The 26,247-nt window shown below is 41.8% G+C and overlaps 1 protein-coding gene across 1 annotated transcript in view; it reads right to left on the bottom strand.

Moving 5' to 3' along the window:
* Window positions 1-18,309: 18,309 nt before the first annotated feature.
* Window positions 18,310-26,247, bottom strand: part of TMCC3 (transmembrane and coiled-coil domain family 3) — a 69,752-nt gene continuing 61,814 nt past the window's right edge. The window contains exons 3-4 of the mRNA XM_075860106.1: window positions 24,108-24,243; window positions 18,310-18,774 (exon numbers count right to left, since the gene is read on the bottom strand). Of these exons, the coding sequence (XP_075716221.1) occupies window positions 18,484-18,774; window positions 24,108-24,243 (427 nt within the window). The 3' untranslated portion in view covers window positions 18,310-18,483. The remainder of the gene's footprint in view (window positions 18,775-24,107; window positions 24,244-26,247) is intronic.

Consider the following 26,247-nt stretch of genomic DNA (forward strand, 5'->3'; position numbering starts at 1 on the left):
TTATCAGTCCCCATCCGCCCAATTCAAAATAAATGGTTCCCTCTCTGCGCCGTTTGCTATTCATAATGGTACCAGACAGGGCTGCCCTTTATCCCCATTGTTGTATGTCCTCGTTATGGAGCACCTCATGGCCTCAATTCGGAACAGCACGGATATTAAGGGTGTTCTCATAGGCGGGACAGAATATAAGTGCTCTGCATTTGCTGATGACCTATTGGTTTATCTCACAAATCCACATATATCTCTTCCCTCATTGATGTCCGAGCTGTCCCGTTTTGGAACATGGTCCAATTTTAAGATTAACTTCTCCAAGTCTAAGGCTTTAAATTTCTCACTCCCACTCTCGACGTTATCGCTCCTCAAAAGTAATTTCCCCTTCTCCTTGCCTGTTAGGGGTACAACATATTTGGGTGCGCAAAAAAGCTTGGATCTCTCACAGTTGTTTATCAATAATTTTGCCCCTTTACTAGCCAAATTTCACACGGACCTTGCCTTTTGGCATAAAAGAGAATTCTCCTGGTTTGGTCGGATTAATATTATTTAAATATCACTCCTCCCCAGACTGTTGTATCTCCTGCAGATGATTCCTATCTCCATCCCATCCTCGTATTGGCTACGTATCCAACAATGTTTTGGATCCTTCATATGGCCCATGTACTTCACTCAGGCTCTGACTCCTCTCTACTACCATAGGCCACTATCTGTCTGGCGGATACGCCTTCACTGCGTCACATCTTTGAATATTTACAGTTGAAACATTTCTATAGTGTCACTAAGCGCCAGGCTCACCTTCACCAGCCGCTTACTGACGAGCGCTTATGTGTCTCCACTGTGTCCCCCACACACACCATCTCCACACTCTATAAACTACTCCTCTCCCAGCAATCCCCTAGTCTCCCATCCTTTTGTAGGGCATGGGAGGCTGAACTGAACACGACCTTCTTTGACACGCAATGGAGACGTTGTTTTTCCCTTTCCCAGAGGGCCTCGATAGCCGTACGAGCCCAGGAAACTAGCTACAAAATTGTCTCTAGGTGGTATCGAGTCCCCACTGCCTTGCATAAATGGTACCCGTCTGTACCCGGCCTGTGTTGGTGCTGTGGTGCGTCGGAGGGATCCATGTCTCACATTTGGTGGAGTTTCCCCTCCTTGCGGAGTTTTTGGGAGACCGTTCTTAAAATTATTTTAGAAGTCACTGGCTTCTCGGACCCTAAATCTCCCGATGCGGCCCTTTTATTTATGTTCCCCATGGTACTATCCATTTACAAACGCTCCCTAATTAGACACATTCTCCAAGCTGCCAAATCCGTTATCCCCCGCAAGTGGAAAACGGCTGTCCCTCCTCTGCTGGATGAGTGGTTTCAGGAGGTTGCTTTAATACAGCATATGGATCGCGTTCTGGCTCGTTCCTCAGCTGCTTCTTTGAGATACAGGGACACTTGGACTCAGTGGCTCACGTTCCTCTCCTCTTCTACCTACCGAACTGCAGTGACTTGAGACACAATGCATATCCTCTTCCATGAGACTTCCTCTGAGCGGGGTCTACATACGGGTGAGTGGGGGTTTACTTGCTCCGATCACATATATGCCAGGTACGTAGCTGCTTCCTCTTCTTTATCCATGATAGATCAGGAACTGGAGTCCAGGTTCACCATGAACTTCCCCTGTCTCTTCTTTGTCCTTGTTTGTTTTCCTTTCTATCTTTTCCTTCCTTTTTTGTGTCTGTCTTGTGTGGTCGTTTTCTTCCTGTGAATATGCTTACCTACTATTTTCACTGCATTTTTGGCTGGCTAGGGGGCTGAATTGTTTTTTTTTTATTATTATTTTCTTTATCAAGTCATGCTTCTTGCCATTATGCTTATTCAGTTTGCTGTCGTATCTTACGCTATTTACGGGTGGTGGTGTTCACCCTTATGTTTATGCTGTGCCCTAATTTGTCACGTTCTGTTTATTAAGGGAATTTGTATATTTCGTGGTGTTATATATCCCCCACCTGGATAATGGTTAATTCACTTCTCCGTAGTAATAGAATAATGAAAAAAATTATAGATCCGGAGTACTAAAATTTAACTTTTACTAGTATGAATAAAATAGGTATAAACAGATATATAAACAATAGGAGGAACCCATTTGCCAATACTGCATACATATACTTAATTGTTTCCCATCGTTTCAAATTGTTGTCAACAATATTTTTGTATTGACAGCAGATAAAGATCAGTCCGCCTTTATAAGGTTTCCCAATTTAGAATGGTTCTTTTGGTCACATATGGAGGAAAGGAATGTTGGGACACATGTCCTCCTACCCCGTTTCTGTCGGTAAATAGTCCTCCACATCAAAGTGTCCAGAAATAATGTTACGTCCTCTCCTGGATGGTGAAAGAGCGACAGGTGGGTCTCCCTACGCGTTTCTTGCTGACCAAGCAATTCCTCAGGGGAGATAGGTCAGTGAAGCATGGATGTCCGAGGTTGGAACTTGCTGCTTAAAATGTGGCTGTCGATTCAAATGGAGAGGAATGCTCTATAATTCAGAGCATGTTGAATCAGTGGAGCAGTAAATTTCAGTTTCTGCTCAGCTGTCGTTGCACGAGGGAAAAACTCATTAGTTTGAGCAGGTCTGCAGTGGCAAAAGGGAGTCCATTGGTTAAAACACCCTTGCAGTGGCAAGTGATGTAACCTTCCTGGTAGGAGGCAAACACAGAACGCCTATCCCTGGCGTGTCCAGGAGAGGACGTAACATTATTTCTGGACACTTTGATGTGGAGGACTATTTACCGACAGAAACGGGGTAGGAGGACATGTGTCCCAACATTCCTTTCCTCCATATGTGACCAAAAGAACCATTCTAAATTGGGAAACCTTATAAAGGCGGACTGATCTTTATCTGCTGTCAATACAAAAATATTGTTGACAACAATTTGAAACGATGGGAAACAATTAAGTATATGTATGCAGTATTGGCAAATGGGTTCCTCCTATTGTTTATATATCTGTTTATACCTATTTTATTCATACTAGTAAAAGTTAAATTTTAGTACTCCGGATCTATAATTTTTTTCTGTTTATTAAGGGGACACATCTTCCCCAATTGTGTTTGTATTGTTTGTATTGAATATGAAAAAAAAAACAAAAAACGCTTGCCGCAAAGCACTGATGCCATACGCAACGCACACCGATGGCATAGACATGAAATACCCGACAGCCTCTATGAATAATCAGATGGATCACTTCAATATGGTATGGTCATGTTGGGATACATATGACTCCTCTAGACAACCTTGAGTTGACCAAATATGTACATTACGTTCCTATTACTCACCCACGAACGACTAGGATATCTCTTTACTTCCTCCCCCACCCTCTATCCTTTTGTGTCTGTTTATGGTCTTGCTTGATATGAATATAGGTAATGTGTTCTTTTTGATAGAGTTTAAGTGCAAAGCTAGGAAGTATGTTGGAATAGACTATGGATAGAAACGTCTATGTACTGCTGTTGATTGTATGTAAAGACATCTGCTGAGTATATATATACGACAGCTTGCTATCTGATACAAATTCCTATCATTATTAATCTGAATTATTGTTTTATATGTTTTAGCTCCTTTTATCTGAGAATTATAGGTTGCAAAAAAACGTTTCCGAAGGCAAAAAATGCTTTCCTGGTCGTCCTACGCATCAGCACAGAAACAAATGGGTTAACTCCCCACTTCTAGTAGGACCAGTGACAAGAAACAATCAAATTCTTAATTAGGCAGACTGGAACCTAAATCCCACCTCCTTGAGTCTTTTTTTCCTACCGTTGGTAGTGGCACGTGATGTTGTCTTTTACCTAGTTGAAGGTATTTTTTTTTTCCTTCCCAGGATCCTTTTTTTCTGAATAAGTAAGGCTTAAATGGATTGCTGGCTTCCTGTCAGCAACAAATACCATCTGGGTTGTTTTTTCCTCTAGTTTTTTTTTTAGATACTTTTGGGCCCCAGCTTCTATTCTTTGGCAGCACGATTGGTAGCGTTTTCATGTGGGAGATTTGCAGCCGGGCTTTGCATCTCAGCCCAGGCTAATCTTCCTGTTCCGCTGGCTGCCGTGTGATTGGTCAGTTTTGTGCTAGGGTCGGAGCTGTGTGGGACATCGGGCTTTGTTCGGTAGCGTCTTGGGTGCCGCCATCTTTTTGGGGTCGGTGCCCGGATTGGCTGCTGCTCCGTTCCGGTCAGCAAGAGGGCAGAGCTACAGGCAGCGTATGTTCCCTGCTCTCTGCAGGGAAGAAATAGACTATAATTGAAAATGTTTTCTAGTCTCCTAGATATTAAAGGAGGTTGGTAGCTCCTCTATTCCTTGGAATATAATTACATTTTCCCTATGGTAGGTGGTTTCTGGATAGGGGAGTCACCTTCCAGGGGGATCTTCCCACTGGGAGTGTTTTTTCCCCCCCTAGAGTATTTAAGGCTTCAGTTTGAGGTCTATTGCTGCCTGTGAAGAGCTTTTTTCATCATAGGCTGCAGGGTTTTCTGCTTGCCCTTCTAAAGTAAGTTTGCCAAGGAGTGGTGATCCATTTTCTGTATTGTAGTTACATTCAATTCTTTTTTTATCAGATGTCTAGTCGAGGTCAGAAGACTCAAGGAGATATGAGCAGAGAAACGGAAAATCATCTTTTAAGAGAAAGAACTTAATCTGCTGCGACTGTAATACTCCATTACCTGATGGTTGCCAGGAGAAATTATGTAGACTGTCTACAAAAGGAAGGCGGGACTACAACCGCAATGTTGCGAGAGATGAAAGCTTTCATAAAAGAATGTGTGGCCATTCGTCATCTAATCGGATGTTCAACCCTAGAACTCCTAGAGAAGATGCATCTGTGTTATCCTATGGGGACCTACAGGTATCGGATGAGGTGTATAGGTCAGCCTCAGAGGGAGTGGAAGATCCGATGGTGGCTCTGTTCCCTCTAGAAAAGATAAACAGACTGATTCGGGCAGTCAGGGCAGATGGAGCGGAGGATTAGAGAGTTATCCACTCGAACCCTAGTGCCTGTAGAGGATGGGGCAAGCCTTAGAGAGGCCCTTGATTGTAAAGCCAACTCAGCCTTTAGGAAGTCCTATGATTCAGGAGTAGCAGTCTAAGGCCTCATTTACACGAGCGTGTGCGTTTTGCGCGCGTAAAAAACGTAGCCTTTTGCGTGCGCAAAAGGCACTTGACAGCTCCGTGTGTCATTCGTGTATGATGCGTGATTTTCGCGCAGCCGCCATCATAGAGATGAGGCTAGCCGACGTCAGTCACTGTCCATGGTGCTGAAAGAGTTAACTGATCGGCAGTAACTCTTTCAGCACCCTCGACAGTGAATTCCGATCACCATATCGAGTAACCTGTTTAAAAAAAAAAGAGGTTCGTACTTACCGAGAACTTCCCGGCCGTTGCCTTGGTGGCGCGTCCTTGGTGACGCGCCTCTCTTGACATCTGGCCCCACCTCCCTGGATGACGCGGCAGTCCATGTGACCGCTGCAGCCTGTGCTTGGCTTGTGATTGGCTGCAGCTGTCACTTGGACTGAATTGTCATCCCGGGAGGTCAGACTGGAGGAAGAAGCCGGGAGTTTTATCGGTAAGTCAGAACTTTTTTTTTTTTTTACACGTTCACGTATATGGGGATCGGAAGTCACTGTGCAGGGTGCTAAACCAGTTTAACTATTTCAGCACCCTGGACAGTGACTGTCTCCTGACGTCGCGTCCCGCAACATTTTTTGCCGGGTTCGGCCAAAACGAGCTCGGCCGAACCCGGTGAAGTTCGGTTCGCTCATCTCTAAGACACTCCTTTTGGATGTTTGTAAACAGAAAAGCACGTGGTGCTTTTCTGTTTACATTCAGAGTTTGACAGCTCTTGCGCGAATCACGCAGTTCGCACGGAAGTGCTTTCGTGCGACCTTCGTGGTTTTCACGCACCCATTGACTTCAATGGGTGCGTGATGCGCGAAAAACGCACGATTATAGAACATGTCGTGAGATTTACGCAACGCACTCGCGCTGCGCAAAATTCACGCATCGTCTGCACTGCCCCATAGAATAATATAGGTGCGTACGACACGCGTGAAAAGCACGCGCGTATATTACGCTCGTGTAAATGAGGCCTAAGGTAGAGATTGCCAGTTCAGCAATAATTAAAAGCCTTATGAGTTGGATAGCACAGCTGCTGGATGACATACAAGATGAAGTCCAGAGGGACGATCTCTTGAGAGCTTTCAGGTACATGTCTTTAGCCACGGAATTTCTTAGTGACGCCTCTGGCCAATTGATAAGATTAGCGGCCAGAAATATGGCTTTGTCTATGGCAGGCCGGCGGGCCATATGGCTCAAACCTTGGGTTGCGGACTGGAAGTCCAAGAACGCATTGTCCGCGGTGGAATATAAGCCTGGGAGGCTTTTTAGAGAGGAGTTAGACTAACTCATGGATAGACTCTCGGATAAGAAGGGGAAAGTCTCTCCCTTTTTTTTTTTCTTCCCCCAGAGGCCAAGAAGATTCACTCGCAGAGGTTCCTCGTCAGCGGCAGGTTCTAGGAACCTCAGAGAAAATTTTCGTTTTGATAGGAACCTTAAAGGGAATGTGTCGCAAATGAAACCTTTTTTTTTAAGTGTCGTTACTTATTTCTATTATATTTTTTACGTTTTTTTGCTGTATTTTTTTTTTTTCCCGTATGTTGGAAAGTATTAAAAATTAAATAATAATTTGACATGTTTTCCAATGTTGGCCACCAGGGGGAGCACTTCCCAGAATTACAGCCAGGTGAATAAGGCAAAGCAACCTGACTCACAGCTGCTGTAAATGTGGGAGGGAATCTCACCCCCCCTCTCACAAGCCAGGTAAAGTTGTCTTCAAATTGCTAAGCAGTGTCCGGCAGCCATATTGGGTGTGATTCTGCAGCTAGAAGAAGTTATAGGACACACCAAAAGGCTAAGTGTATGTTCACACGCTTACTAAACAAAGGGAAAACAGCTCCTGATTTTCAGCCATTTTTTAATCAAACTCGCGTTTTTTAACGGCCGTTTTTGGAGCTGTTTTTCTATAAAGTCAATGAAAAACGGCTCCAAAAACGTCCCAAGAAATGATGTGCACTTCATTTTGGTCGGGCGTCTTTTTACATGTCGTTTTGGAAAACTACCACGTAAAAAACGCCCTGTCGGAACAGAACGCCGTATTTCCCATTGAAACCAATGGGCAGATGCTTGTAGGCGTTCTGCTCCCGATTTTTCAGCTGAAAACATTGTGTGTGAACATACCCTTAGGGTATGCGCACATGCGAACTGCATTTACGTCTGAAATAACGGAGCTGTTATCAGGAGAAAACAGCTCCGTCATTTCAGGCGTAATTGCTCGTACTCGCATTTTGCGAAGCGTCAATTACGGCCGTAATTTGGAGCGGTTCTTCATTGAATTCAATCAAATTACGTCCCAAGAAGTGTCCTGCACTTCTTTGCCGAGGCTGTTATTTTACGCGCCGTCTTTTGACAGCGACGTGTAAAATTACAGGTCGTCGGCAAACCCATTCAAATGAATGGGCAGATGTTTGCCGACGTATTGGAGCAGTCTTTTCAGGCGTAAATCGAGGCGTAAAACGCCTCGTTTACGCCTGAAAATAGGTCGTGTGAACCCAGCCTTAGAATGATGAAAGAGAAGTGAATGACTTTTCAGTTGACCGGTTCACACGCCGTGTATTTGACGTTTTTTTTTTTTGCACATTTTACGTGCAAAAAAACACATAAAAAAACCGCTTGATTTTGCGTGTTTGGGGGATGGGGGATGGGGGATGTGTGTGTGTGTGTGTGTGTGTGTGTGTGTGTGTGTGTGTGTGTGTGTGTGTGTGTGTGTGTGTGTGCCGTTGATTCTTCAAAACAGATGATAAGCGGCTATGAAGTATCAGCGGCGCCCGTGCACACTCCGCTCTGCCACCCACACACACACACGGGAAAAGTCTTAAAGGGGTCGTCCAGGAAAACATGGCGCCGCACCTGTCCTCAGGCTGTGTGTGTGTGTGTGTGTGTGTGTGTGTGTGTGTGTGTGTGTGTGTGTGTGGTATTACAGCTCTGTCCTATTCACTTCAATGGAGGTGAACTGCAATACCAGACACAACCTGAGGACAGGTGCGGCGCTGTGTCTCCAATCCGGACACCCCTTCTGTCCTGAGATGACCCGACGGGGGAGGCGGGTGTCAGAGCCACCCACCGCCATCACTGCAGACAGAACCACACAACTACGGCATGAGGGCAGGGCTTGTCCTGAGTGCACTGTCTCTTGTTATGGACAGATTTATAGTCACATGAACCCCGTCTGATGAACCGGTAACCTAGGTCCGATCACTTGACAGAGGGGGATCACCAAAAACCCTGTGCACCCTCAGCCCGACCATCCAGCCCTTTCCTGGTTATATCTGCGTCTGGGAAAGCTGGGTGACCACCATTACCCCTCCTACTGGAGTGTGTTTGGGGATGTGACTAATGAACCTCTCACACTCCAGTGGGAGGGGTAATGGTGGTCACCCAGCTTTCCCAGACCCCTGAACGGTAAATCTCTCTAGTTGTGCTGAGACTGTTTGTGAATGTGACTAATGAACCTCTCAGTCTCAGCACAATTAGAGAGATTTATCGTTCAGGGGTCTGGGAAAGCTGGGTGACCACCATTACTCCTACTGGAGTGTGTTTTGGGATGTGACTAATGAATCTCACACTCCAGTAGGAGGGGTAATGGTGGTCACCCAGCTTTCCCAGACCCCTGAACAATAAATCTCTCTAATTGTGCTGAGACTGAGAGGTTCATTAGTCACATCCCCAAACAGTCTCTGCACAACTAGAGATTTATCGTTCAGGGCTTTCCCAGTACAGTTTCATCATGTGTCCTTCATACAAGGGGGGGGGGGGGCGTCAGGTGGGGGGGCCCGTCGGGGGTCACGAGAGCAGGGGTCTGTGAGATAGAGAGTGGGACATGCAGAGACGCACATCTTACCTGCAGTGCAGCTGGTCTTCAAGATGGCGCCTGCTCTCTCCCTGAAAAACAGCTGCTCTGCTGTGTGACTCTGACCTGCGTCTGCGCAGTACAGAGCCATAGAGCAAAGTCAATGGAACGGCTCCCGTTCATTGACTCCTATGCACTGTAGCTGCCGTATTCCATCTCTGTATGTGTCGTTAATCGACACATACAGAGATGAAAAACAAAATGGCAGCCCCCATAGTGAAGTAAAAGTTAGAAAAAAGAAAAAAGTAAAACAAAAACACACATAAATAAAAGATTTTATAATAAAACACTAAATGCAAATTGATATAAAATATTTTTTTTTCGTGACACTCGTCCTTTAATGCTGTCCAGAGGACATGTGACTACCAAGATCTACAAAAGAGTGGTGGAAACCTTCAAGAAATGGACGGTAAATCAGGGGGAAGACAGAGCAGGAGCCTTCGGTTGCTGATATTCTTTCGTTTCTTCAGACTGGGTTTGACCTAGGGTTAAAGCCAAGCTCCCTAGCAGTTCAGATATCAGCGTTGTCAGATTGGTCTGGAAAATATTTGGCCAAAGAATCGCCGGTGAAGAGATTCATGAGAGCGACTAGGAGGCTCAGACCAAGGGTTTTAGAGCCATATCCTAGTTGGCACATTCCACTGGTCTTAACACTTACAAGACCTCCTTTTGAGCCTTTACAGGATCTGGATCTGAAGATGCTAACATATAAGGTGTTATTTCTGACTGGAATTACATCTGCGAAAGGAATAAGAGACATCCAAGCTTTGCCATGTAAAGAACCGTATTTATCTTTTTGCCCAGGTAGAGTAGTACTAAGAACTCTACCAACGTTTCGGCCAAAGGTGCCGTCAATGGCAAATATTAAATCAAGAAATATGTTTACCATTGTTCTTGACTGAAGAACCAGAAGCTTCAGTGCAGAATCTACACACCCTGGATGTAGGTAGAGCACTACAACTATATGTTGAAGTGACTAGATCCTTTAGGAAAGTGGAAAATCTAAATGTTATGTTCCTCCCAAAGAAGAAAAGATTTAAAGCGTCTAAAGCTACATTAGCCAGATGGCTAAGTGAGACTATTATCCTTTGCTATAAGTTAGGAGAGCCGCCTCCTGAAAGAATTCGTGCTCATTCAACTCGGGCTATGGCAGCTTCGTGGGCGGAAAGAGGAAGATTTCCATTAGAGAGGATCTGTTCAGCAGCCTCGTGGTCTCAACCGAGCACCTTCATGAAGCACGATAGACTGGACATTGGGGCTTCAGAGGAAGCAGCATTTGGACGCAGTTTTAACTTCATCTTACCCACCCATATGATCTTGCTATATCCCATTTGTTTCTGTGCTGCTGCGTAGGATGACCAGGAAAAGAAGGAGTTATACTTACGCTATTCTTCTTTCCTGTAGTCCAAGCAGCAGCACAGCTTTTTTGTGCCCTACCGTTAAATTCTTTTGGTTTACTTATGTTCTGGTATTCTTTTAAAGGACTCAAGGAGGTGGGATTTAGGTTCCAGTCTGCCTAATTAAGAATTTGATTGTTTCTGGTCACCTGTCCTACTAGAGTTAGCCCATTTGTTTCTGTGCTGCTGCTTGGACTACAAGAAAGAAGAACAGCGCAAGTATAATTCCTTCTTTTATTGTAAAAAATAAATGATAAAACTATAAGAGGTTTGACAAGAACTGAAAAGAGAATGCAAAAGCTCATTTAAATATTTATTTAGTGTTAACTAAATTTGTTTTTGTTCATATAAATTTGTAGAAACAAAACATACAGGATCTACATGGAAATCACACATACAAGCAAAGTTTGTATACATATGTATAAGCCTTATTATCTTTATAAACAATATGAAACATATTTACAACTTCCTATAAACAATCACATTCCCCATTCAAATGGGCAGTTCGTTTTATGAACTGAAGAAAGCGGTTATTACTGGGGGACCGCTTAGTACACATTTGTCATGCATTTATCCTGCAGTGTAAATGGCTCACTACACTGGACCCATTGAAGTAATGTGCAGATGCCACAGTTCCTCTTGAGCAAGAACTGCTATTTGCAGAAACGGGGTATCCCGATCTGGAACCTTCATTGCCCCCACATAGGGCATATAAAAAAAGGGTTTGTCCAAATAGAACTACCCCATTAAGCTCAGGCTTACATGTTCCTGTTTACTCTTTTCATTGATCGCATAGACTCTGATAATAGAATTGGTAACTATGACAAGTAATGTATTCACCCCTACTTAAAACAGAGGGGCATGTGTATCCATACGGCAAGTGTACATTTTATTATAAAGGTTGTAAGTGTGGTTTTGTTTTACTATATATGTAAAACATTGTGTGGACTTTTAATCCTATGAATCATGATAAGAAATATCCAGATATCCATATTGAAAAATATAAAATATTTTATTTTCTGCAGTTTAAAAAACAAAACAAAAAAAACCTGCAGAAAGGCTATATTTACATCTGCGTAATGGTTTCCACTCATAACGGAAGCCACAATGTCTTGATGGATCAGTTACAAGACAGATACCAATGGACCAAATTGAATTTGGGTCCGTCGAAGTTTCCTTTTATTTTGATGACTAGAATAAAAATGCATGCAGCGCTATTCTTGATACCAAATTTGATGGAGTTGCTGACTGAGGCTTCAAAAGAAGCTTTCAACACAGAAGTGAACTCAGCCTTACTCACTAATAAACTTCACGTGGACAAATAAAGTAAATTATGGATATTAGTAAGTCATATCATGCCAGGAAAAAAAACATTTTAACCAAAATATTAATGGGTTATTAGGGCAAATTCACACATGATAAATTTGTTGCACAAATTTCTGTGACTAAAAAGCTGTTGCTTATGCAGCATGTGCATGGATTTCTGCAAGTCCTATTCAGATGAACGGGGCAGTTGCAGAGATTTATGCAACAAATCTGGTGCTTGAGAACCTACCCTTACATCATTTTCTGGGTTGTACAAATGGAATTTGTCAAGCATTTTTCTGCCCAGTTGGATGTATACTCTAGTCCTTAAAGGGGTTGTCAAGGACATTTTAAAAGTCTGGCTGCAAGCAGGGGATATGATCACTTAATTACTCACTTGGTAAATCCCCCACCGCTTCAGCACTCCCCGCTGCCCTTTGTTGCTGTCCAGCAGTGAGGACATTCCGACTACCCGCACATGAACACTGCAGTCAATTACTGTCCTCAGCGGTCATGTGCCTAACATGCTACAATTACTGCTAAGGACAATGATTGGCTGCAGCAGTCAAGTGCGGGTAGTCGGAACATCATCACTGCTGAACAGTAAGGGCCCAGCGGGGAGTACTGGAGCAGTGGATGATTTTCTAAGTAATACTTATTTTATAATTATCCCTTGCTTGTAGCCAGTCTTTTTAATTTCATGGACAACCTCTTTAATATTGGTATAAAATCACAAAAACATAATGGAATTTAAACTGGGATTCCCAGCATATCTGTCTACAGCCCCTCCCCCATCGGACAAGCTGATCGCAGGAGTCTTGCTGCTGAAAAGGCCTTCAATTAGCGGTTATCTACATGGGAACTACAGTGTAAAGTCTCAATGAGCATGATCGTGCCCCACTGAAATAATTCCACAATGTCCATGAATCCTAAATAAGCACCTGTGGTCCTCCTATAATGCGGAGAGCTACATAAGATGCAACTCTTGGCTTGGGTAGGGGACAACTAGATTAGTTTAACTCATCCTAACACAGCAAATATCTAGTATTTGTCTGAAGCTGCAATTCCTATAAATATATTGTATATTGGGCTTCTATCATTATAACAGATGACCCCGCAATTAAAAAAAAAATGTAATAAGTTGAAGGCGTATTGACCTGCAGTTATTTTTTATTTTTTTTAAAGTATCAAAGGCATTTCCTGAAGTCATATGTTCATATGTGCAAACTTGTCTGTTAGTCACCGTAACGGTCAGAAAAGAATCAGTAGCTTTAGTTTTAGTATGACTTTACAGACAACACATAAGAGGTAATTGGACTGTATCACGGGCAGAATATATTTTAGTATATGTGAAAAATCGCTTAGCAGCCTGCACAGCAGTAATGTTGCGATTTTGTTAGAAAAAGTACAATCCCTCTATACCCATTCAGGTTTGTAAATAGGAATATTACAAATCACAGGATTACAACATCTCCCCACCCACAAAAGGTCATCTGGAAAAAAGAAAGATCGGAGTCAGCACATGCAACACTAGTAAAGAAATAGAGACTCTGAAATGTTCTGTTACCAAAAGGATACTTATCTCCAACCCTGACACTGTACGAACATAGACACTTCTTCATCTGGGTTCCATTGAACCAAAGCCATATTTAGTTCCCAATATAATTCTGCTAAAACATTTCTCTCTACATACATTGTATCAAAATACAGACTATAGAAAATACTTTTTCTGACCTTGCATAAAAGTTACTGCTGAATTAGATTGATCTGTGTTCACAATTTAGAAAAGTGCAATTAGTGGATACCAATGAAAAGTAAAATTCTGCAAGTAAAGGTCATGCAAATCCTCAAGCTGCAGCAGTACAAATCCTAACCCCATTAAGCTCACGGCTAGTATAGAAAATGAGGGTGTATTCACACGTGTGATCATATTACATTTTTTTGTCATGGTTTTGCGAAAGTCACAACAACAAAAAAAGTGATCTGACTGCGCCGTGTGAAGACACCCATACAGATGTACAAGCATACTTTTTACATACATCAATGCATTGTTAGGACAAACCATCTCTCACCTGCCGTTGGCCTATTTAGTCAAAATCTAATTAAATTAGTATTAGGGTTTATTTACATGTTGCGGTCATCATCACATAATTGCAGCAATACCCCATCGTTTTGTTGTGATGTTGCGCAAATCATGGCAAAAAAATGCAATAGGACCACAAAATGTGAATATGTTCTGTAGTATCCAATTTATCTGAAGCAGGGACTCAAATTAAAAAAAATTAACAACTTTGCAAATAGTATTGATTAACATATTCTACGGTTTTGTGTCTACAGCTTCTATGCAGATCTATGCATTTCCATGGTAACAAACAAACCTCATGTAGTCAAATCCTGTATTCAATCTGTCGCTTACCTATTGCTAACTTAACAAATGGATAGAAGTAGGGAAAGATGAGAGAGAGTATGTGAACATAGCCTTAGTTCTTTATGGGTGACAGTAGCTTACACCCTTAAGGCCGGATTCAGACGAACGTGATTTGCGTCCGTGCAGCCCGCGTGGTTTTCACGCGGCTCACGCGGACCAATACAAGTCTATGGGGCAGTGCAGAGAGTCCGTGTTTTTTGCGCAGCGTTAGTCCGCTGCGTAAACCTCACGACATGTTCTATATTTAGCCGTTTTTCGCGCATCACGCACCCATTGAAGTCAATGGGTGCGTGAAAATCACGCATGCCCCACGGAAGCTCTTCTGTGGGACAAGCGTTATTCGCGCAATAACAGTAAAAGAATTAATGTAAACAGAAAAGCACCACGTGCTTTTCTGTTTAGAAACATCCAAACGGAGTGTCATAAAGATGGCGGCTGCGAGATAAGCACGCAGCCGTGCATCCATATGAAAAGGGCACACGGAGCAGTCAAGTGCCTTTTGCACACGCTCGTCTGAATCCGGCCTAACTCTAAGGCCTCATTTACACGAGCGTGATTTTCGTCCGTGCTTTTCACGCGGGTCGCACGGACCTATACAAGTCTATGGGGCAGTGCAGACAGTCCGTGAGTTTTGCGCAGTGTGAGTCCGCTGCGTAAAACTCACGACATGTTCTATATTTCTGCGTTTTTCGCGCTTCACGCACCCGTTGAAGTCAATGGGTGCGTGAAAACCACGCATGTCACACGGAAGCACTTCCGTGCGAACAGCGTGATTCGGGCAACAGCTGTCAAACTCCGAATGTAAACAGAAAAGCACCACGCGTTTTTGTTTAAAAACATCCAAACGGAGTGTCATAATGATGACGGCTGCGCGAAAATCGCGCAGCCGCGCATCATACGCCGATGACACACGGAGCTGATAAGTGCCTTTTGTGCACGCAAAACGCTCCTGTAAATGAGGCCTTAGGCTTAGACTTTCTAGCCGATGACTGTTGAGAAAAGATGCAACAAGATGCATTTCTGGTCATTAGCACATGTAACATTGTGATACCACCCTCTCACATACAATAACGGTTATGTGTAAACTTTACCCAAGTGTGGCCACTTTTACTACTCGATAATGTACAATGTTATGTCATTTGAATCTTGTCCACCCACCTACCCTATGTGTCGGTTTGTGTTTAACATTGGAGAAAACAATTACTAGAAATACAGATTTATAACTTGTGTGCAACTTGCTGCTCATAAATTTCCAAGGCAGCCTGGGGGAAAAAAATGTGAACTTTATAAACTTTTCCTATGGTGATCAAGATTTGTAGTTGCAGTTTCTTTCATAGGCAAAATATATTGAATGCGTTCTACCTACAACACAAAGCACAGAGGAAAAACAGGAAAAGGAGAGATGAATATGAAGTAAAACAAGGCTTCCCAATATGTTTCATACCTACTGCAATAGAGGATTAGAACAACCAAATTAATATCATACAAGATATTACATGAAAAGGGCCATATACGCAATACACTATGTGCTCGAATGATAATTTGAATATATAGGTCACAGAAGAGTCTTTAAATTCTGTCCAGTATCATGGTAACGCACCAGGTAAACAGCCTAAATCTACTTGTAAAAACTTTTCCCTCTATGCCACAGGGTCTGCCCATGAAATCCTTCCATCTGCATGTTCTGATTGCCACCTTCTCCCATGTATTAGTGACTACACTGTACATACATGTTATATACACACACACACACTAGAAGTGGTTAATGCTGTACGGCTCAGAAGACCACCCATGATACAGAAGTGCCTGGTAACTACCTAGGCAGGGAAATGCAGCTTTTAAGGCATATGATAAAACTCACTGTATAAAAGGGAAGTTAGGGTTTAAAGGCTACGGACACATTTGTAGGCTTTTTTTTTATTATATTATATTATAATTATATATATATATATATATACACACACATACACACATATATATATTAAATGTATGTTTTAGGTGTTCTATAATTGACTTGTTAAAATGTTTAATTATTTTTAAGATGTAGTTCTACGTATCCTCTATACATAGAACCTGAATCGATCGATATCAGTCAGCAGAGAGTGGGTCTTGTGTGTCTCAAAAGGCCAGATTCACACGAGCGTTGCGCATCTTGGATGTGAAAAACAGCCGCTTTTCACGTCCGAGGTGCATCCGTGCTCTGCGCTGCGAGATGCAATATCATGCATTCCCCATAGACTACGGTCTATGGAGGGATGCGTGAATAAATAGGACATGTCCTATTTCTCACGGACCATACACACGGTCTGTTGAAAGAACGGCCACATTGAATTATATAGGTCCGTGTGACAGCCATTGTTTCAATGGCCATCACACAGACGTTTAACACGTACGTGTGAATAAGGCCTAACACACAGGATCACCATAATATGAATAACATCTAAGTTGATTAACTTAGATGTGACTGATATTATACTGATCTTGTGTTAGAGACACACAAGACCCGCTCTCAGCCGAGCCGTTAGTTTAGTTCACTGACGAAATTGCCTGATAGTGAACGATGTAGCTTAAATTTATTGAGGATATAGAAATTGCATCTGAAAAACTATTTAAACTTTTTTTTTTTAAGTTGCCTTTTAGTAAAAATTTTCAACACCTAAAACATATATTTAAAAAAACAAACAAAAAAAACAAAAACCTACAAAAGGTGCCCACAGCCTTTAAAGCGTAAGGCTGCAGGTATATAAAGGCTGGCCCTTGGAAACTCCGGAGCAGTTAATAAAATGAAAGTTGAAACGTTTTTGACTGCTATGGGCTACAGCCTCGTTCTCCTCTGCACTAGTTCTTTACACAATGCCCCAAAGTTGGTCTCTTTGGCCATCTGTATGGAGGAAGATTAACTTTATATACTCTACAAAAAAAAAAACAACACTTTCCTGTAAAATGATTAATGATCTGGATTTTGTTCATGATGTGTTACTACCATTAGAAAGGATAGTCTGAAAATTACAAATGCATAATATATTTAGTTGTTCCACTAAATAGAGAAACACCATTACAAAAGTGAGATGATTTAAAAACTACAAGATGCTTCATAGTGCAGCATGAGAAAAAAATAACATTAATTTCAAAGGTGTTATATTTGGCAATGACAGTAGCTGTGGGGAGACGTGTGTGTTCTGCAGACAACAGATGGATAGAACGGTGAAGCATGTTGTCAAGAAAACATAATCACAGATTACTGAGAGTTGTACCAAATTCCAATTTTTTTTTTCTCCTCAACTGTAGATGTTCTCTGTTTAAGTTATAGTCTGAGTCAAGGTCCCTGCATACATATTTTTAAGTTGTTTTATGTAATACAAATTCTGGTGCTATCCTGGCCCACTGTTTATTTTCCCCTTATAGAAATCATATGTATAGACTAACAATCTAATTATTGTTGTAGCAACACATGATTTCTGTTGTAGCTCAAATTTTCTTCATGAAATTTAACTAAATAATGAGAAACCTCATTCTTACATAATCCGCTCATCAACATTACTGACAAAAAAAATTATAATCATAATGTGGATGTCTTTGTACAGTGTAGAATAATACATTTTGGGTGTCCTCTAAACACATTGCTGTAAATATATGAATGTGTTTTCTTGCAAACATCCATTAGGGTTGTTCTCTTGAGTCTGATAAGACTTCATGTGGAAATCCGTTATTAAGCGAGAACAACTTTGCTAGGCCATGTGTGTCCAGACAAAAACTTCAACAATGCAGATATCGCGGTTAGACAAGACAATTCCCAATACCAGATTTACCTTTCATAACTGTCACTTAAAGGGTAGCTAAACGTTCAACAAACTTCTGACAAGTCATAGAGACATGTCAGAAGTTTTGATTGGTGGGGGTCCGAGCACTGAGACCCCCACCAATCGCTAAAACGAAGAGGCAGAAGCGCTCATGTGAGCAATAAGCTGCTTAGTTTCTGTCCGCCTTTTTCCGGAAAGTCTATGTAGCGGTTTACGGGCTCATAGACTTTCTATTGAGTCAGTACACTGCTACATTGATTTCCGTAAAAAGCCGAACAGAAACTAATCGGCTGAGCGCTTTTGCCGCTGCGTTTTAGCGATTGGTGGGGGTCTCAGTGCTCGGACCCCCACCAATCAAACCTTCTGACAGGTCACTAGGACATGTCAGAAGTTTGTTGAACGTTTACTTACCCTTTAAGGAAAGGTATCCAGATATGCACGTTTAAGGCAATATATGAAAGTGCGCATGCCAAAATTGGTTGCAAAAAAAATCGAAACAAATCACTGTGAAATAGTCATTTTCCAATGCACAGCTACAATAAGGTGCACAAAGGTAGGAGTGTTCATCTAGGCAAGATGAAGCGTTCAAGGTAATCCCAGTTTTTATAAAGAATTGCAAAAAATGTCACTGCAAAAAAAGTGCAGAATATGTGGAAACGACTCTTCATCATTGGAGCTGTGAACTTTGCAATAGTTGACACGAAAACCAGGACAACAGTGATTAGGGCTAAGAGTAGGTTTATGCTTTTGCCCAGGAGTACTTTGGCATTGATCGAGTCGGACTGTACAGCAAGCTGTTCCTGCTGGTGAAGCTCCAGTTTAGAAACACGAGTCTGACAGGTTTCCAAAGTTTCCTATAATAAAAAAACAGGGAAAAAAATTAATTCATGTATTTACTTGCAAGTAGGTCCTGATATGACCCCTAACCTAAAAGTAGGGCGACAAAATATCCATCAACAATCCTGCAGGAAACAATGGGAGATCTTGCCTATATCAGAGCTTCTGAATGGACCATTGCCTGGATGGGATATTAGAGAGCATGTACCAGCGCTTATTCAACCCCAATTTTCTCCCCTTCCCCCAGAATTAGGACAGGAAACATAAGAATGTTTGCTTGCTGCCTCTTAGACATGATTACCACATGGTATAGGGGCCTGGATACCTTTTTTTGTAGAGCTCTACCACAAAATATTGTGATCCAAAAATTTTAGGACCACATGAAAAGAATGTCTTTATGGTCACATTCTTTACAGAAGTCCCCAGTACTGTATTTATACCCATTTTAAAATGCTCTGTGAGGATATAAAGCTTTTGAGATACAATATTGATCAGATTTATAGCTATAGGCTTTTCACAGTAGTGCTGTATAGTAGCAGAAAGCGAGCCTGCCCTCCAGGGGAGGGCCCAGACATGAGTCACAGTAGTGTAGTATAGTAGCAGAAAGCGAGCCTGCACTCCAGGGGATGGCTCAGACATGAGTCACAGTAGTGCAGTATAGTAGCAGAAAGCGAGCCTGCCCTCCAGGGGATGGCCCAGACATGAGTCACAGTAGTGCAGTATAGTAGCAGAAAGCGAGCCTGCCCTCCAGGGGATGGCCCAGACATGAGTCACAGTAGTGCAGTATAGTAGCAGAAAGCGAGCCTGCCCTCCAGGGGATGGCCCAGACATGAGTCACAGTAGTGACAGAACCGATAAAAACAAGGGGACATATACAAAACCACCGAAAAAGGCCATACTTACAAATGGACACAGCCAGGTCAGAAACGCTGATGAAGTAGTGAGCAGGTGCTTTAAATAATAATAGCCACTCCCACTAGTCTTGAGGGGAGTGGTGTGTGGTGCATGGGATGTGTAGTAAGAAATAATAAATGAATAGTGTGTGTGCAAGTGTAATACTATAAGTGAAATATAGGGGGCAGTAATGAGTGAAGTGCCTCAATAGAAATAAATGGATAATGGGGTGCAAGTGTGTGGCCAAAAAGATTACTAATACCCCAGGTATTTTTCATTACTACGTATATTCGCTTCTCTTGGACACAGCCGGGTCTTTGATGCTGGGAGAGCATGGTGTGTTGTTGTTTGGCAAAGCAAGCAGGGTAGCCCGCTCTATGAACTATCAAGGCGTCACAAATAGGCTTCTACCTGGCTATACACGTTGTGCCTCATGACGTACACACTATCCCTCCATGTTTCACACACTTGCACCCCATTATCCATTTATTTCTATTGAGGCACTTCACTCATTACTGCCCCCTATATTTCACTTATAGTATTACACTTGAACACACACTATTCATTTATTATTTCTTACTACACATCCCATGCACCACACACCACTCCCCTCAAGACTAGTGGGAGTGGCTATTATTTAAAGCACCTGCTCACTCCATCAGCGTTTCTGACCTGGCTGTGTCCATTTGTAAGTATGGCCTTTTTCGGTGGTTATGAGTCACAGTAGTGCAGTATAGTAGCAGAAAGCGAGCCTGCCCTCCATGGGATGGCCCAGACATGAGTCACAGTAGTCTTCTGATGATACTGCTGACAATCCTCCCAAGTGATTTGGAGCTGTGTACAAAAACCTGACGGCAATTCTGCCTAACCACCTGATTTATTAGACATTTTTCCCTGATGGGAGGTCAAACTGCTTATGCTTCACTGAGTGAGCCCAAAGGTATTTGTGTAGAAAATACGGACATTTTACTTTATGATCACGAATGTTTCAATAAATATTCAGTATTTCTGCACCCTGAAGACACAAAAGGTATTCTAGAGCATAGTTTTGTTATTGGAAAGATATAATAAATCTGTAACTACATGTGGTAACGGTACATGGAAAAAGTACTATTGCATTGAATGAAAAAAATCAGTAACGGTAAACCAGTGCCATAATTCTAGTGAAAGTAGAAACTTCTACAACACAAACCGTGCAAATATCCAGAATGTATGCTGAATTACATAATGTGGCTCTGAGCAGCTACAACATATTCTCCTTACACTATATGGGCAGCTCTTATATTAAGCTGCGGGTCTGGCTTTTGTAATCTGAGGGAACCTCCATGCCACAGCTCATTTCCACTGTGCTGACCACTGTAGGGGAAATGCAGGACTACATAGTGCCCATCAACATGAACAAGCAACCATGTATACGTGGTTGCGTAGAGTCTACCACAGCAGAGGTTGCAACTGTATAACTGCCCACTGATTTAGCGCCACTTTCACACAGCAGTATTTGCAAGACAAAACAAGGAGTGGCACCCACGAAGAAGAAATGTATATTTAAGAGATTTGTCCACTTTTCCGCATTTTTGGCCTACTCCCAGTTTTTGGTTACAAATACTGAGAAAATATTGACCAAAAATACGGTTGTATTTTTGTGTTTTTTTTCTAAAGATAGTTTTTAAAATTTAGGCCAAAATGAGGAATTGTATTGCTTGACTGCTTACATGGGGTTGTCAGTAAGCACATATCCCTAGCAACCAGTCTAACTCTTAAAATAAAGTTTGACTGGCACTAATCTGTCCTCCCACCTCTCATCCAACTCTTTGTGACCATTTACAAATCAGGCTTCCGACCACACAACTCAACTAAAACGGCCTTGACCCCTTAATGATGAGTTACTGATATATCCGTATGTGCTAGTTCCCGCATTGACACTGATATATCCGTCACTCAGATCTCGTGGCTACTGCCATTGTACCCACAAAATCAGCGGCAGGAGCATGGCTGTTCTACACAGATATATATACACACACACACACACATATATACATACATATACACACACACACACACACACACACACAGTCGAGTCACATTATTAGGACCACCTCCTACAGTCGACATCAGCAGCACGTAGCCCATGAAGGAAGTGATGTGTCGTGGGCTGGCTTGGTGGGTATATAAAGGTTTGCGATGGGCTGTCTGAACAGATATCGTTGTTGCGATGGTTAAAAGGGGCAATTTATCAGAGTTGCAAAAAGGGACAGCACAGTTTGTTTATTGTTCGCGTGCTGCCGTGGTTAAAGTGTATCGCAAGTGGACAAATGGCACTAATTGGGAATAACCGATGTGGAAACTGCGGAGCAACACGTGACATTGATGTGAGAGGTGAACGTCGGCTACGAAGGTGCACGAGAGCCGAACGACACGCTACAGTGGGCTTTGAATAGAGAAACTCCAGCAACCATGTAGTAGATAGAAGTTAAAAACTAACTTTTAATGAAGAAACAGGATAAAAAACATATGTTCACGTATGAAAAATGGAAGAAAATCAGATGCGTTTGACACCCTGTGTGTCCTTAGGTCGTAGCCAATGTTACTGAGACAATGGGCAAGTTAAATCCCTAAAAAGGGACAGTGTTTAGGGATCACATGATCCTCAGGTTAGAGGTCAGGATGACAACACTGAAACAGGTGTATGGATATAGCACATTGCGAGTATAACAAAAGGATGGATTATCCATAGCAAAACAATGCAAGTTACTCTGATACTTAGTAAAAAAAAAATACTAGAAAAGTTAATTATGAATAAAAATACATGATCAGATTTTAAATTAAGACCTGCAGGAGAGCGTGTATTTAATTTCAGAATCCAGAAGGCTTCTCCTCATGTTAGCAGCGCTCTCCTCCAATTCCCCCCTCGTCTAGGACAATTTACTCTATGGCCAGAACAGACAGACCCTGTGTGGATTTGTTATGACGGTCTCTAAAATGTTTGGAGAGACTGGAAACATTTCGGGTAGAGGTCATCGCTGTAGTGTGGATACCATTAATATGTTCTCCTAGGCGTATTTTGAATTTTCTTACGGTACATCCCACATATTGTAACGGACATAGTGCAGGTTGCAAATACACCACATGTGTGCTGTTGCAGTTTGTGTCTTTTTTGATGGGATGTTTTGTGTCAGATTGTACAGAGGAAAAATCCTGAGCCTTCTTCATATATTGGCATAAATTGCATCTGGGCATTCCACAGCAAAAATTACCTTTTTGTCGGAACCATGCAGAATTGATATGTACATTGCTGTATAAATTTGGAGATAAAATATTTGACAGGGACTTGGAATGTTTAGACACAAAACGACAGCCTTTTCTCTAAATATTCTGTAATGTAGGAACTTGATGTAGCAACGATAGGTTGTTTTGAATAATAGAAACAATTTGTGTGTAGATGATGCTGAAGGTTGGAACAATAGTTGTATCCTCTTGTTTGTTATCCAATTTACTAGAAAACAAAAAAAGTTATCTTCTGGTTCTGGAATTGGTGATATTACGAGCTCTATGTAAAGTACTGTGATGATATCCTCTTTTCTGTAATCTGGAATCAGTAACTTCACGCTCTTGGTTATAGTTTCAGTGGAACAGGCACGTTTGGCTGATGTATTCACCTATTGGAAGGTTTTTGATGGTGTGCTTGGGATGACCGCTTTCGGCATGTAAGACTGTATTGCTGGAGGTAGGCTCTCTGCATAAACCGGTATCAATTTTATTTGTCTCAGCATTGCCTTCTAGAAATGTTCGACAGTGGTTTGAAGAGCACGACCAAGACTTCCAAGGTCCCCTGAATCGCAAGACTTGAACCCAATTGAGCATCTGTGGGACCACCTCGATCGTCTTGTTCACTCTATGGATCCTCCCCACGCACCCTCCAGAAAATGTGGGATCCACTGCAGTCATCATGACTCCAGATACCGGAGACAACCTACCAGCACCTTATTGACTCACTCCCAGCCCGTCTAGTTGCTGTCTGTGCTGCACATGGCGGTTACTCTGGATATTAGCAGGTGGTCATAATAATGTGACCTGTGTGTGTGTGTGTATATATATATATATACACATATATATATATACACACACACACACACACACACACACACACACACACACTTGTATTGCAGTAGTTGTTCTATAATCCAACCCTGAAGCCAAGGAATATTTGGATGGCTGTGATCTGCACAAAGTGCTATGAATATTTGTGAGCCAGAAGATGGCAGTAGCAGAATAGAAAACTTCTAGTAGCAATAATACGCCAATATGATGCAATGCTTAGAAAAATCGGTGAAAATATTTGTAAGACTAATTTATTCAGCACTTCGTAATTTTCTTCACAATCTTGGAGAAAATTACGAAGCATGATGTTCTAATTCAAACACAGCAAAGTACGGAATGGGCTTTGACTGAACTGTACCTGAATATCCCTGGACCTTTCATAAGCCTGGTAGGCAACCTTTTCTTCAATGCTTGCCAGATCCTGCTTTAAGTTGGTGGTCTCATGCTGATGAAGGTCAGTCAGATCATTCAGTTGGTCTTCAAGCCTTTCAAACCTAAAAAGTGAATGCAGGTGGATTAAAACCAACTAATTTTTCATGACACTTGCATCGATTTGTTTTTCATACATAAATGAGAAGACTGCTGATGTCCACAGTGGGCTGCCATTTAATGTCACGATGAAGTAGTGGCATTTTCACAAATATAAATATATCGACAAACTATTAAAACATAATGAATGAACGTCAAGAAAAATAAATGGGGGAGATTTATTAATGCTGTCCTAAAGTTGAACAGAATAAAGCTAGACCAGACAGGCAGAAACAGTGTGAAATTAATCACATTGGTGCACGTTGCATGATAAATTTACATGTTAGACCTCTTGGTTGGCGTACTTCATGCCAATATCTTGCGCCAAAAACTGTTGCACGTCATTATTAAATCTGACACATTTTACGTCTACTCTTGGCCACGACCCCTTTTCAAAACAGTCTAGTGAGGTGTTAAAAAAAAAAGAAAAAAGTGTCAAACACATAATAAATTCGGCACACGGCATATACGGCAGTTTTGTTGCGCAATTTGGACCAGAATTCTGGAGCATTTTGCATTGTAAATCTCCCCCATTATTACTTACAGTACTTGCACAACAGGCTATTGCAATAATGTACACGTGTATAAAAGTAAATATATCTGTAATTTGCATAACAAACACTGTTTAGTTCCATTATACATCCACGACATTCAAACAAAGAAAGCCACCTGACGTGTTTCTGCATTGAAAAAAAAGAAACTGGTGCATCAGAGATGAAGTACAATGAATGTTGCAATGAACGCCACAGTGTTGCTGACAATTTAGTGGATAGTGAGCCATTATAGCATTGTAGATTGGTAGGAAAATTAGCATACTATAGGAGTAGCGTTACTAATAGTCCTCGGTCTGCTGACCTCCCCGCTATCAAACGCCTCTACGATCTAGTGTGCGATTTAGGGATATTTATTAGTGGTCAGTTGAGCCCTAGAATTTTAATTGTGAACCAATAAATTACTATTTTAAACGTTCTTTCAGGCAAAAAATTGAGGCTCTGAATATTTCACGCATAAAATGGGTTATAATGTTCATAATCTCACCTATAGAATCGCTACCGAACAGGGGAAGAGAAGCTCTGTGAGTCGTTAGCTATAAAATAACTTTCAGACTATAAAGCCACATGCACACTATGCGGATTATGTGCGGATTTGCTGCGGGAAATCTGCAGCATAATACAGTACAAGCAAAGTAAATGAGATCTCAAGTAATCTCATCTATACGTTTACAGAATTTTTCCACGTGTAAATTGACCTGCGGTGCGTATTTTAAAACCCGCAGTACGGCAATTTATCTTGCGTTTCCATCTCAGAATTGTATCTGACAAGTTTATTTTAAAAAAAACAACAAAAAAAACACTGCACCAAAATCCTCAGCATACAATGTAAAAAGGCATTAAAAAAAAATATGCACCATTAGGTGCAGAATTGCCTCGTTTTAGCTGCAGTTTTAATGCAGATTTTCTGCACCAAATTACGCAACGTGTTCTCCCGAAAGGTGGGCACCCCAGAGGTGGGAACCCCAACTTTCAGAAATATATGCCATATTTTACGGATAGGTCATTAATGTGACTTGTCAGAATCCTCCTTTAACTGTATCTCACTAAAGCTGCTCAAGGATTTGTAACAAATCCATTTCTGCAGACAACGTAATTCCACGACAGCTCTTCCTGGACCTTTTATGCAGTGATATCACAGTATAGCATGCCACTGCGAAACAACAAACAGAACACGGATTTTATACTACACAACATGTTCATTATTGCAGTTGATTCCACACTTAAAAGCCACGGATTAGCTCCATTGAATCACAAGAGGATTAATCCTAGTGAGTTTCAGCCTAGAGTGAGTTTGCACCTTATGAACATCCCCTTGAAGTTGCAACAATACAGAGTAATTTGTGTATTTGAAGTTATAAGTGCTAAGATTTTTCGAAAGGAAACCAGGAGATTTCAGACATATGATTTTAACCAACT

Source organism: Rhinoderma darwinii, chromosome 3, assembly GCF_050947455.1.
Source record: "Rhinoderma darwinii isolate aRhiDar2 chromosome 3, aRhiDar2.hap1, whole genome shotgun sequence".
NCBI lineage: Eukaryota > Metazoa > Chordata > Amphibia > Anura > Rhinodermatidae > Rhinoderma > Rhinoderma darwinii.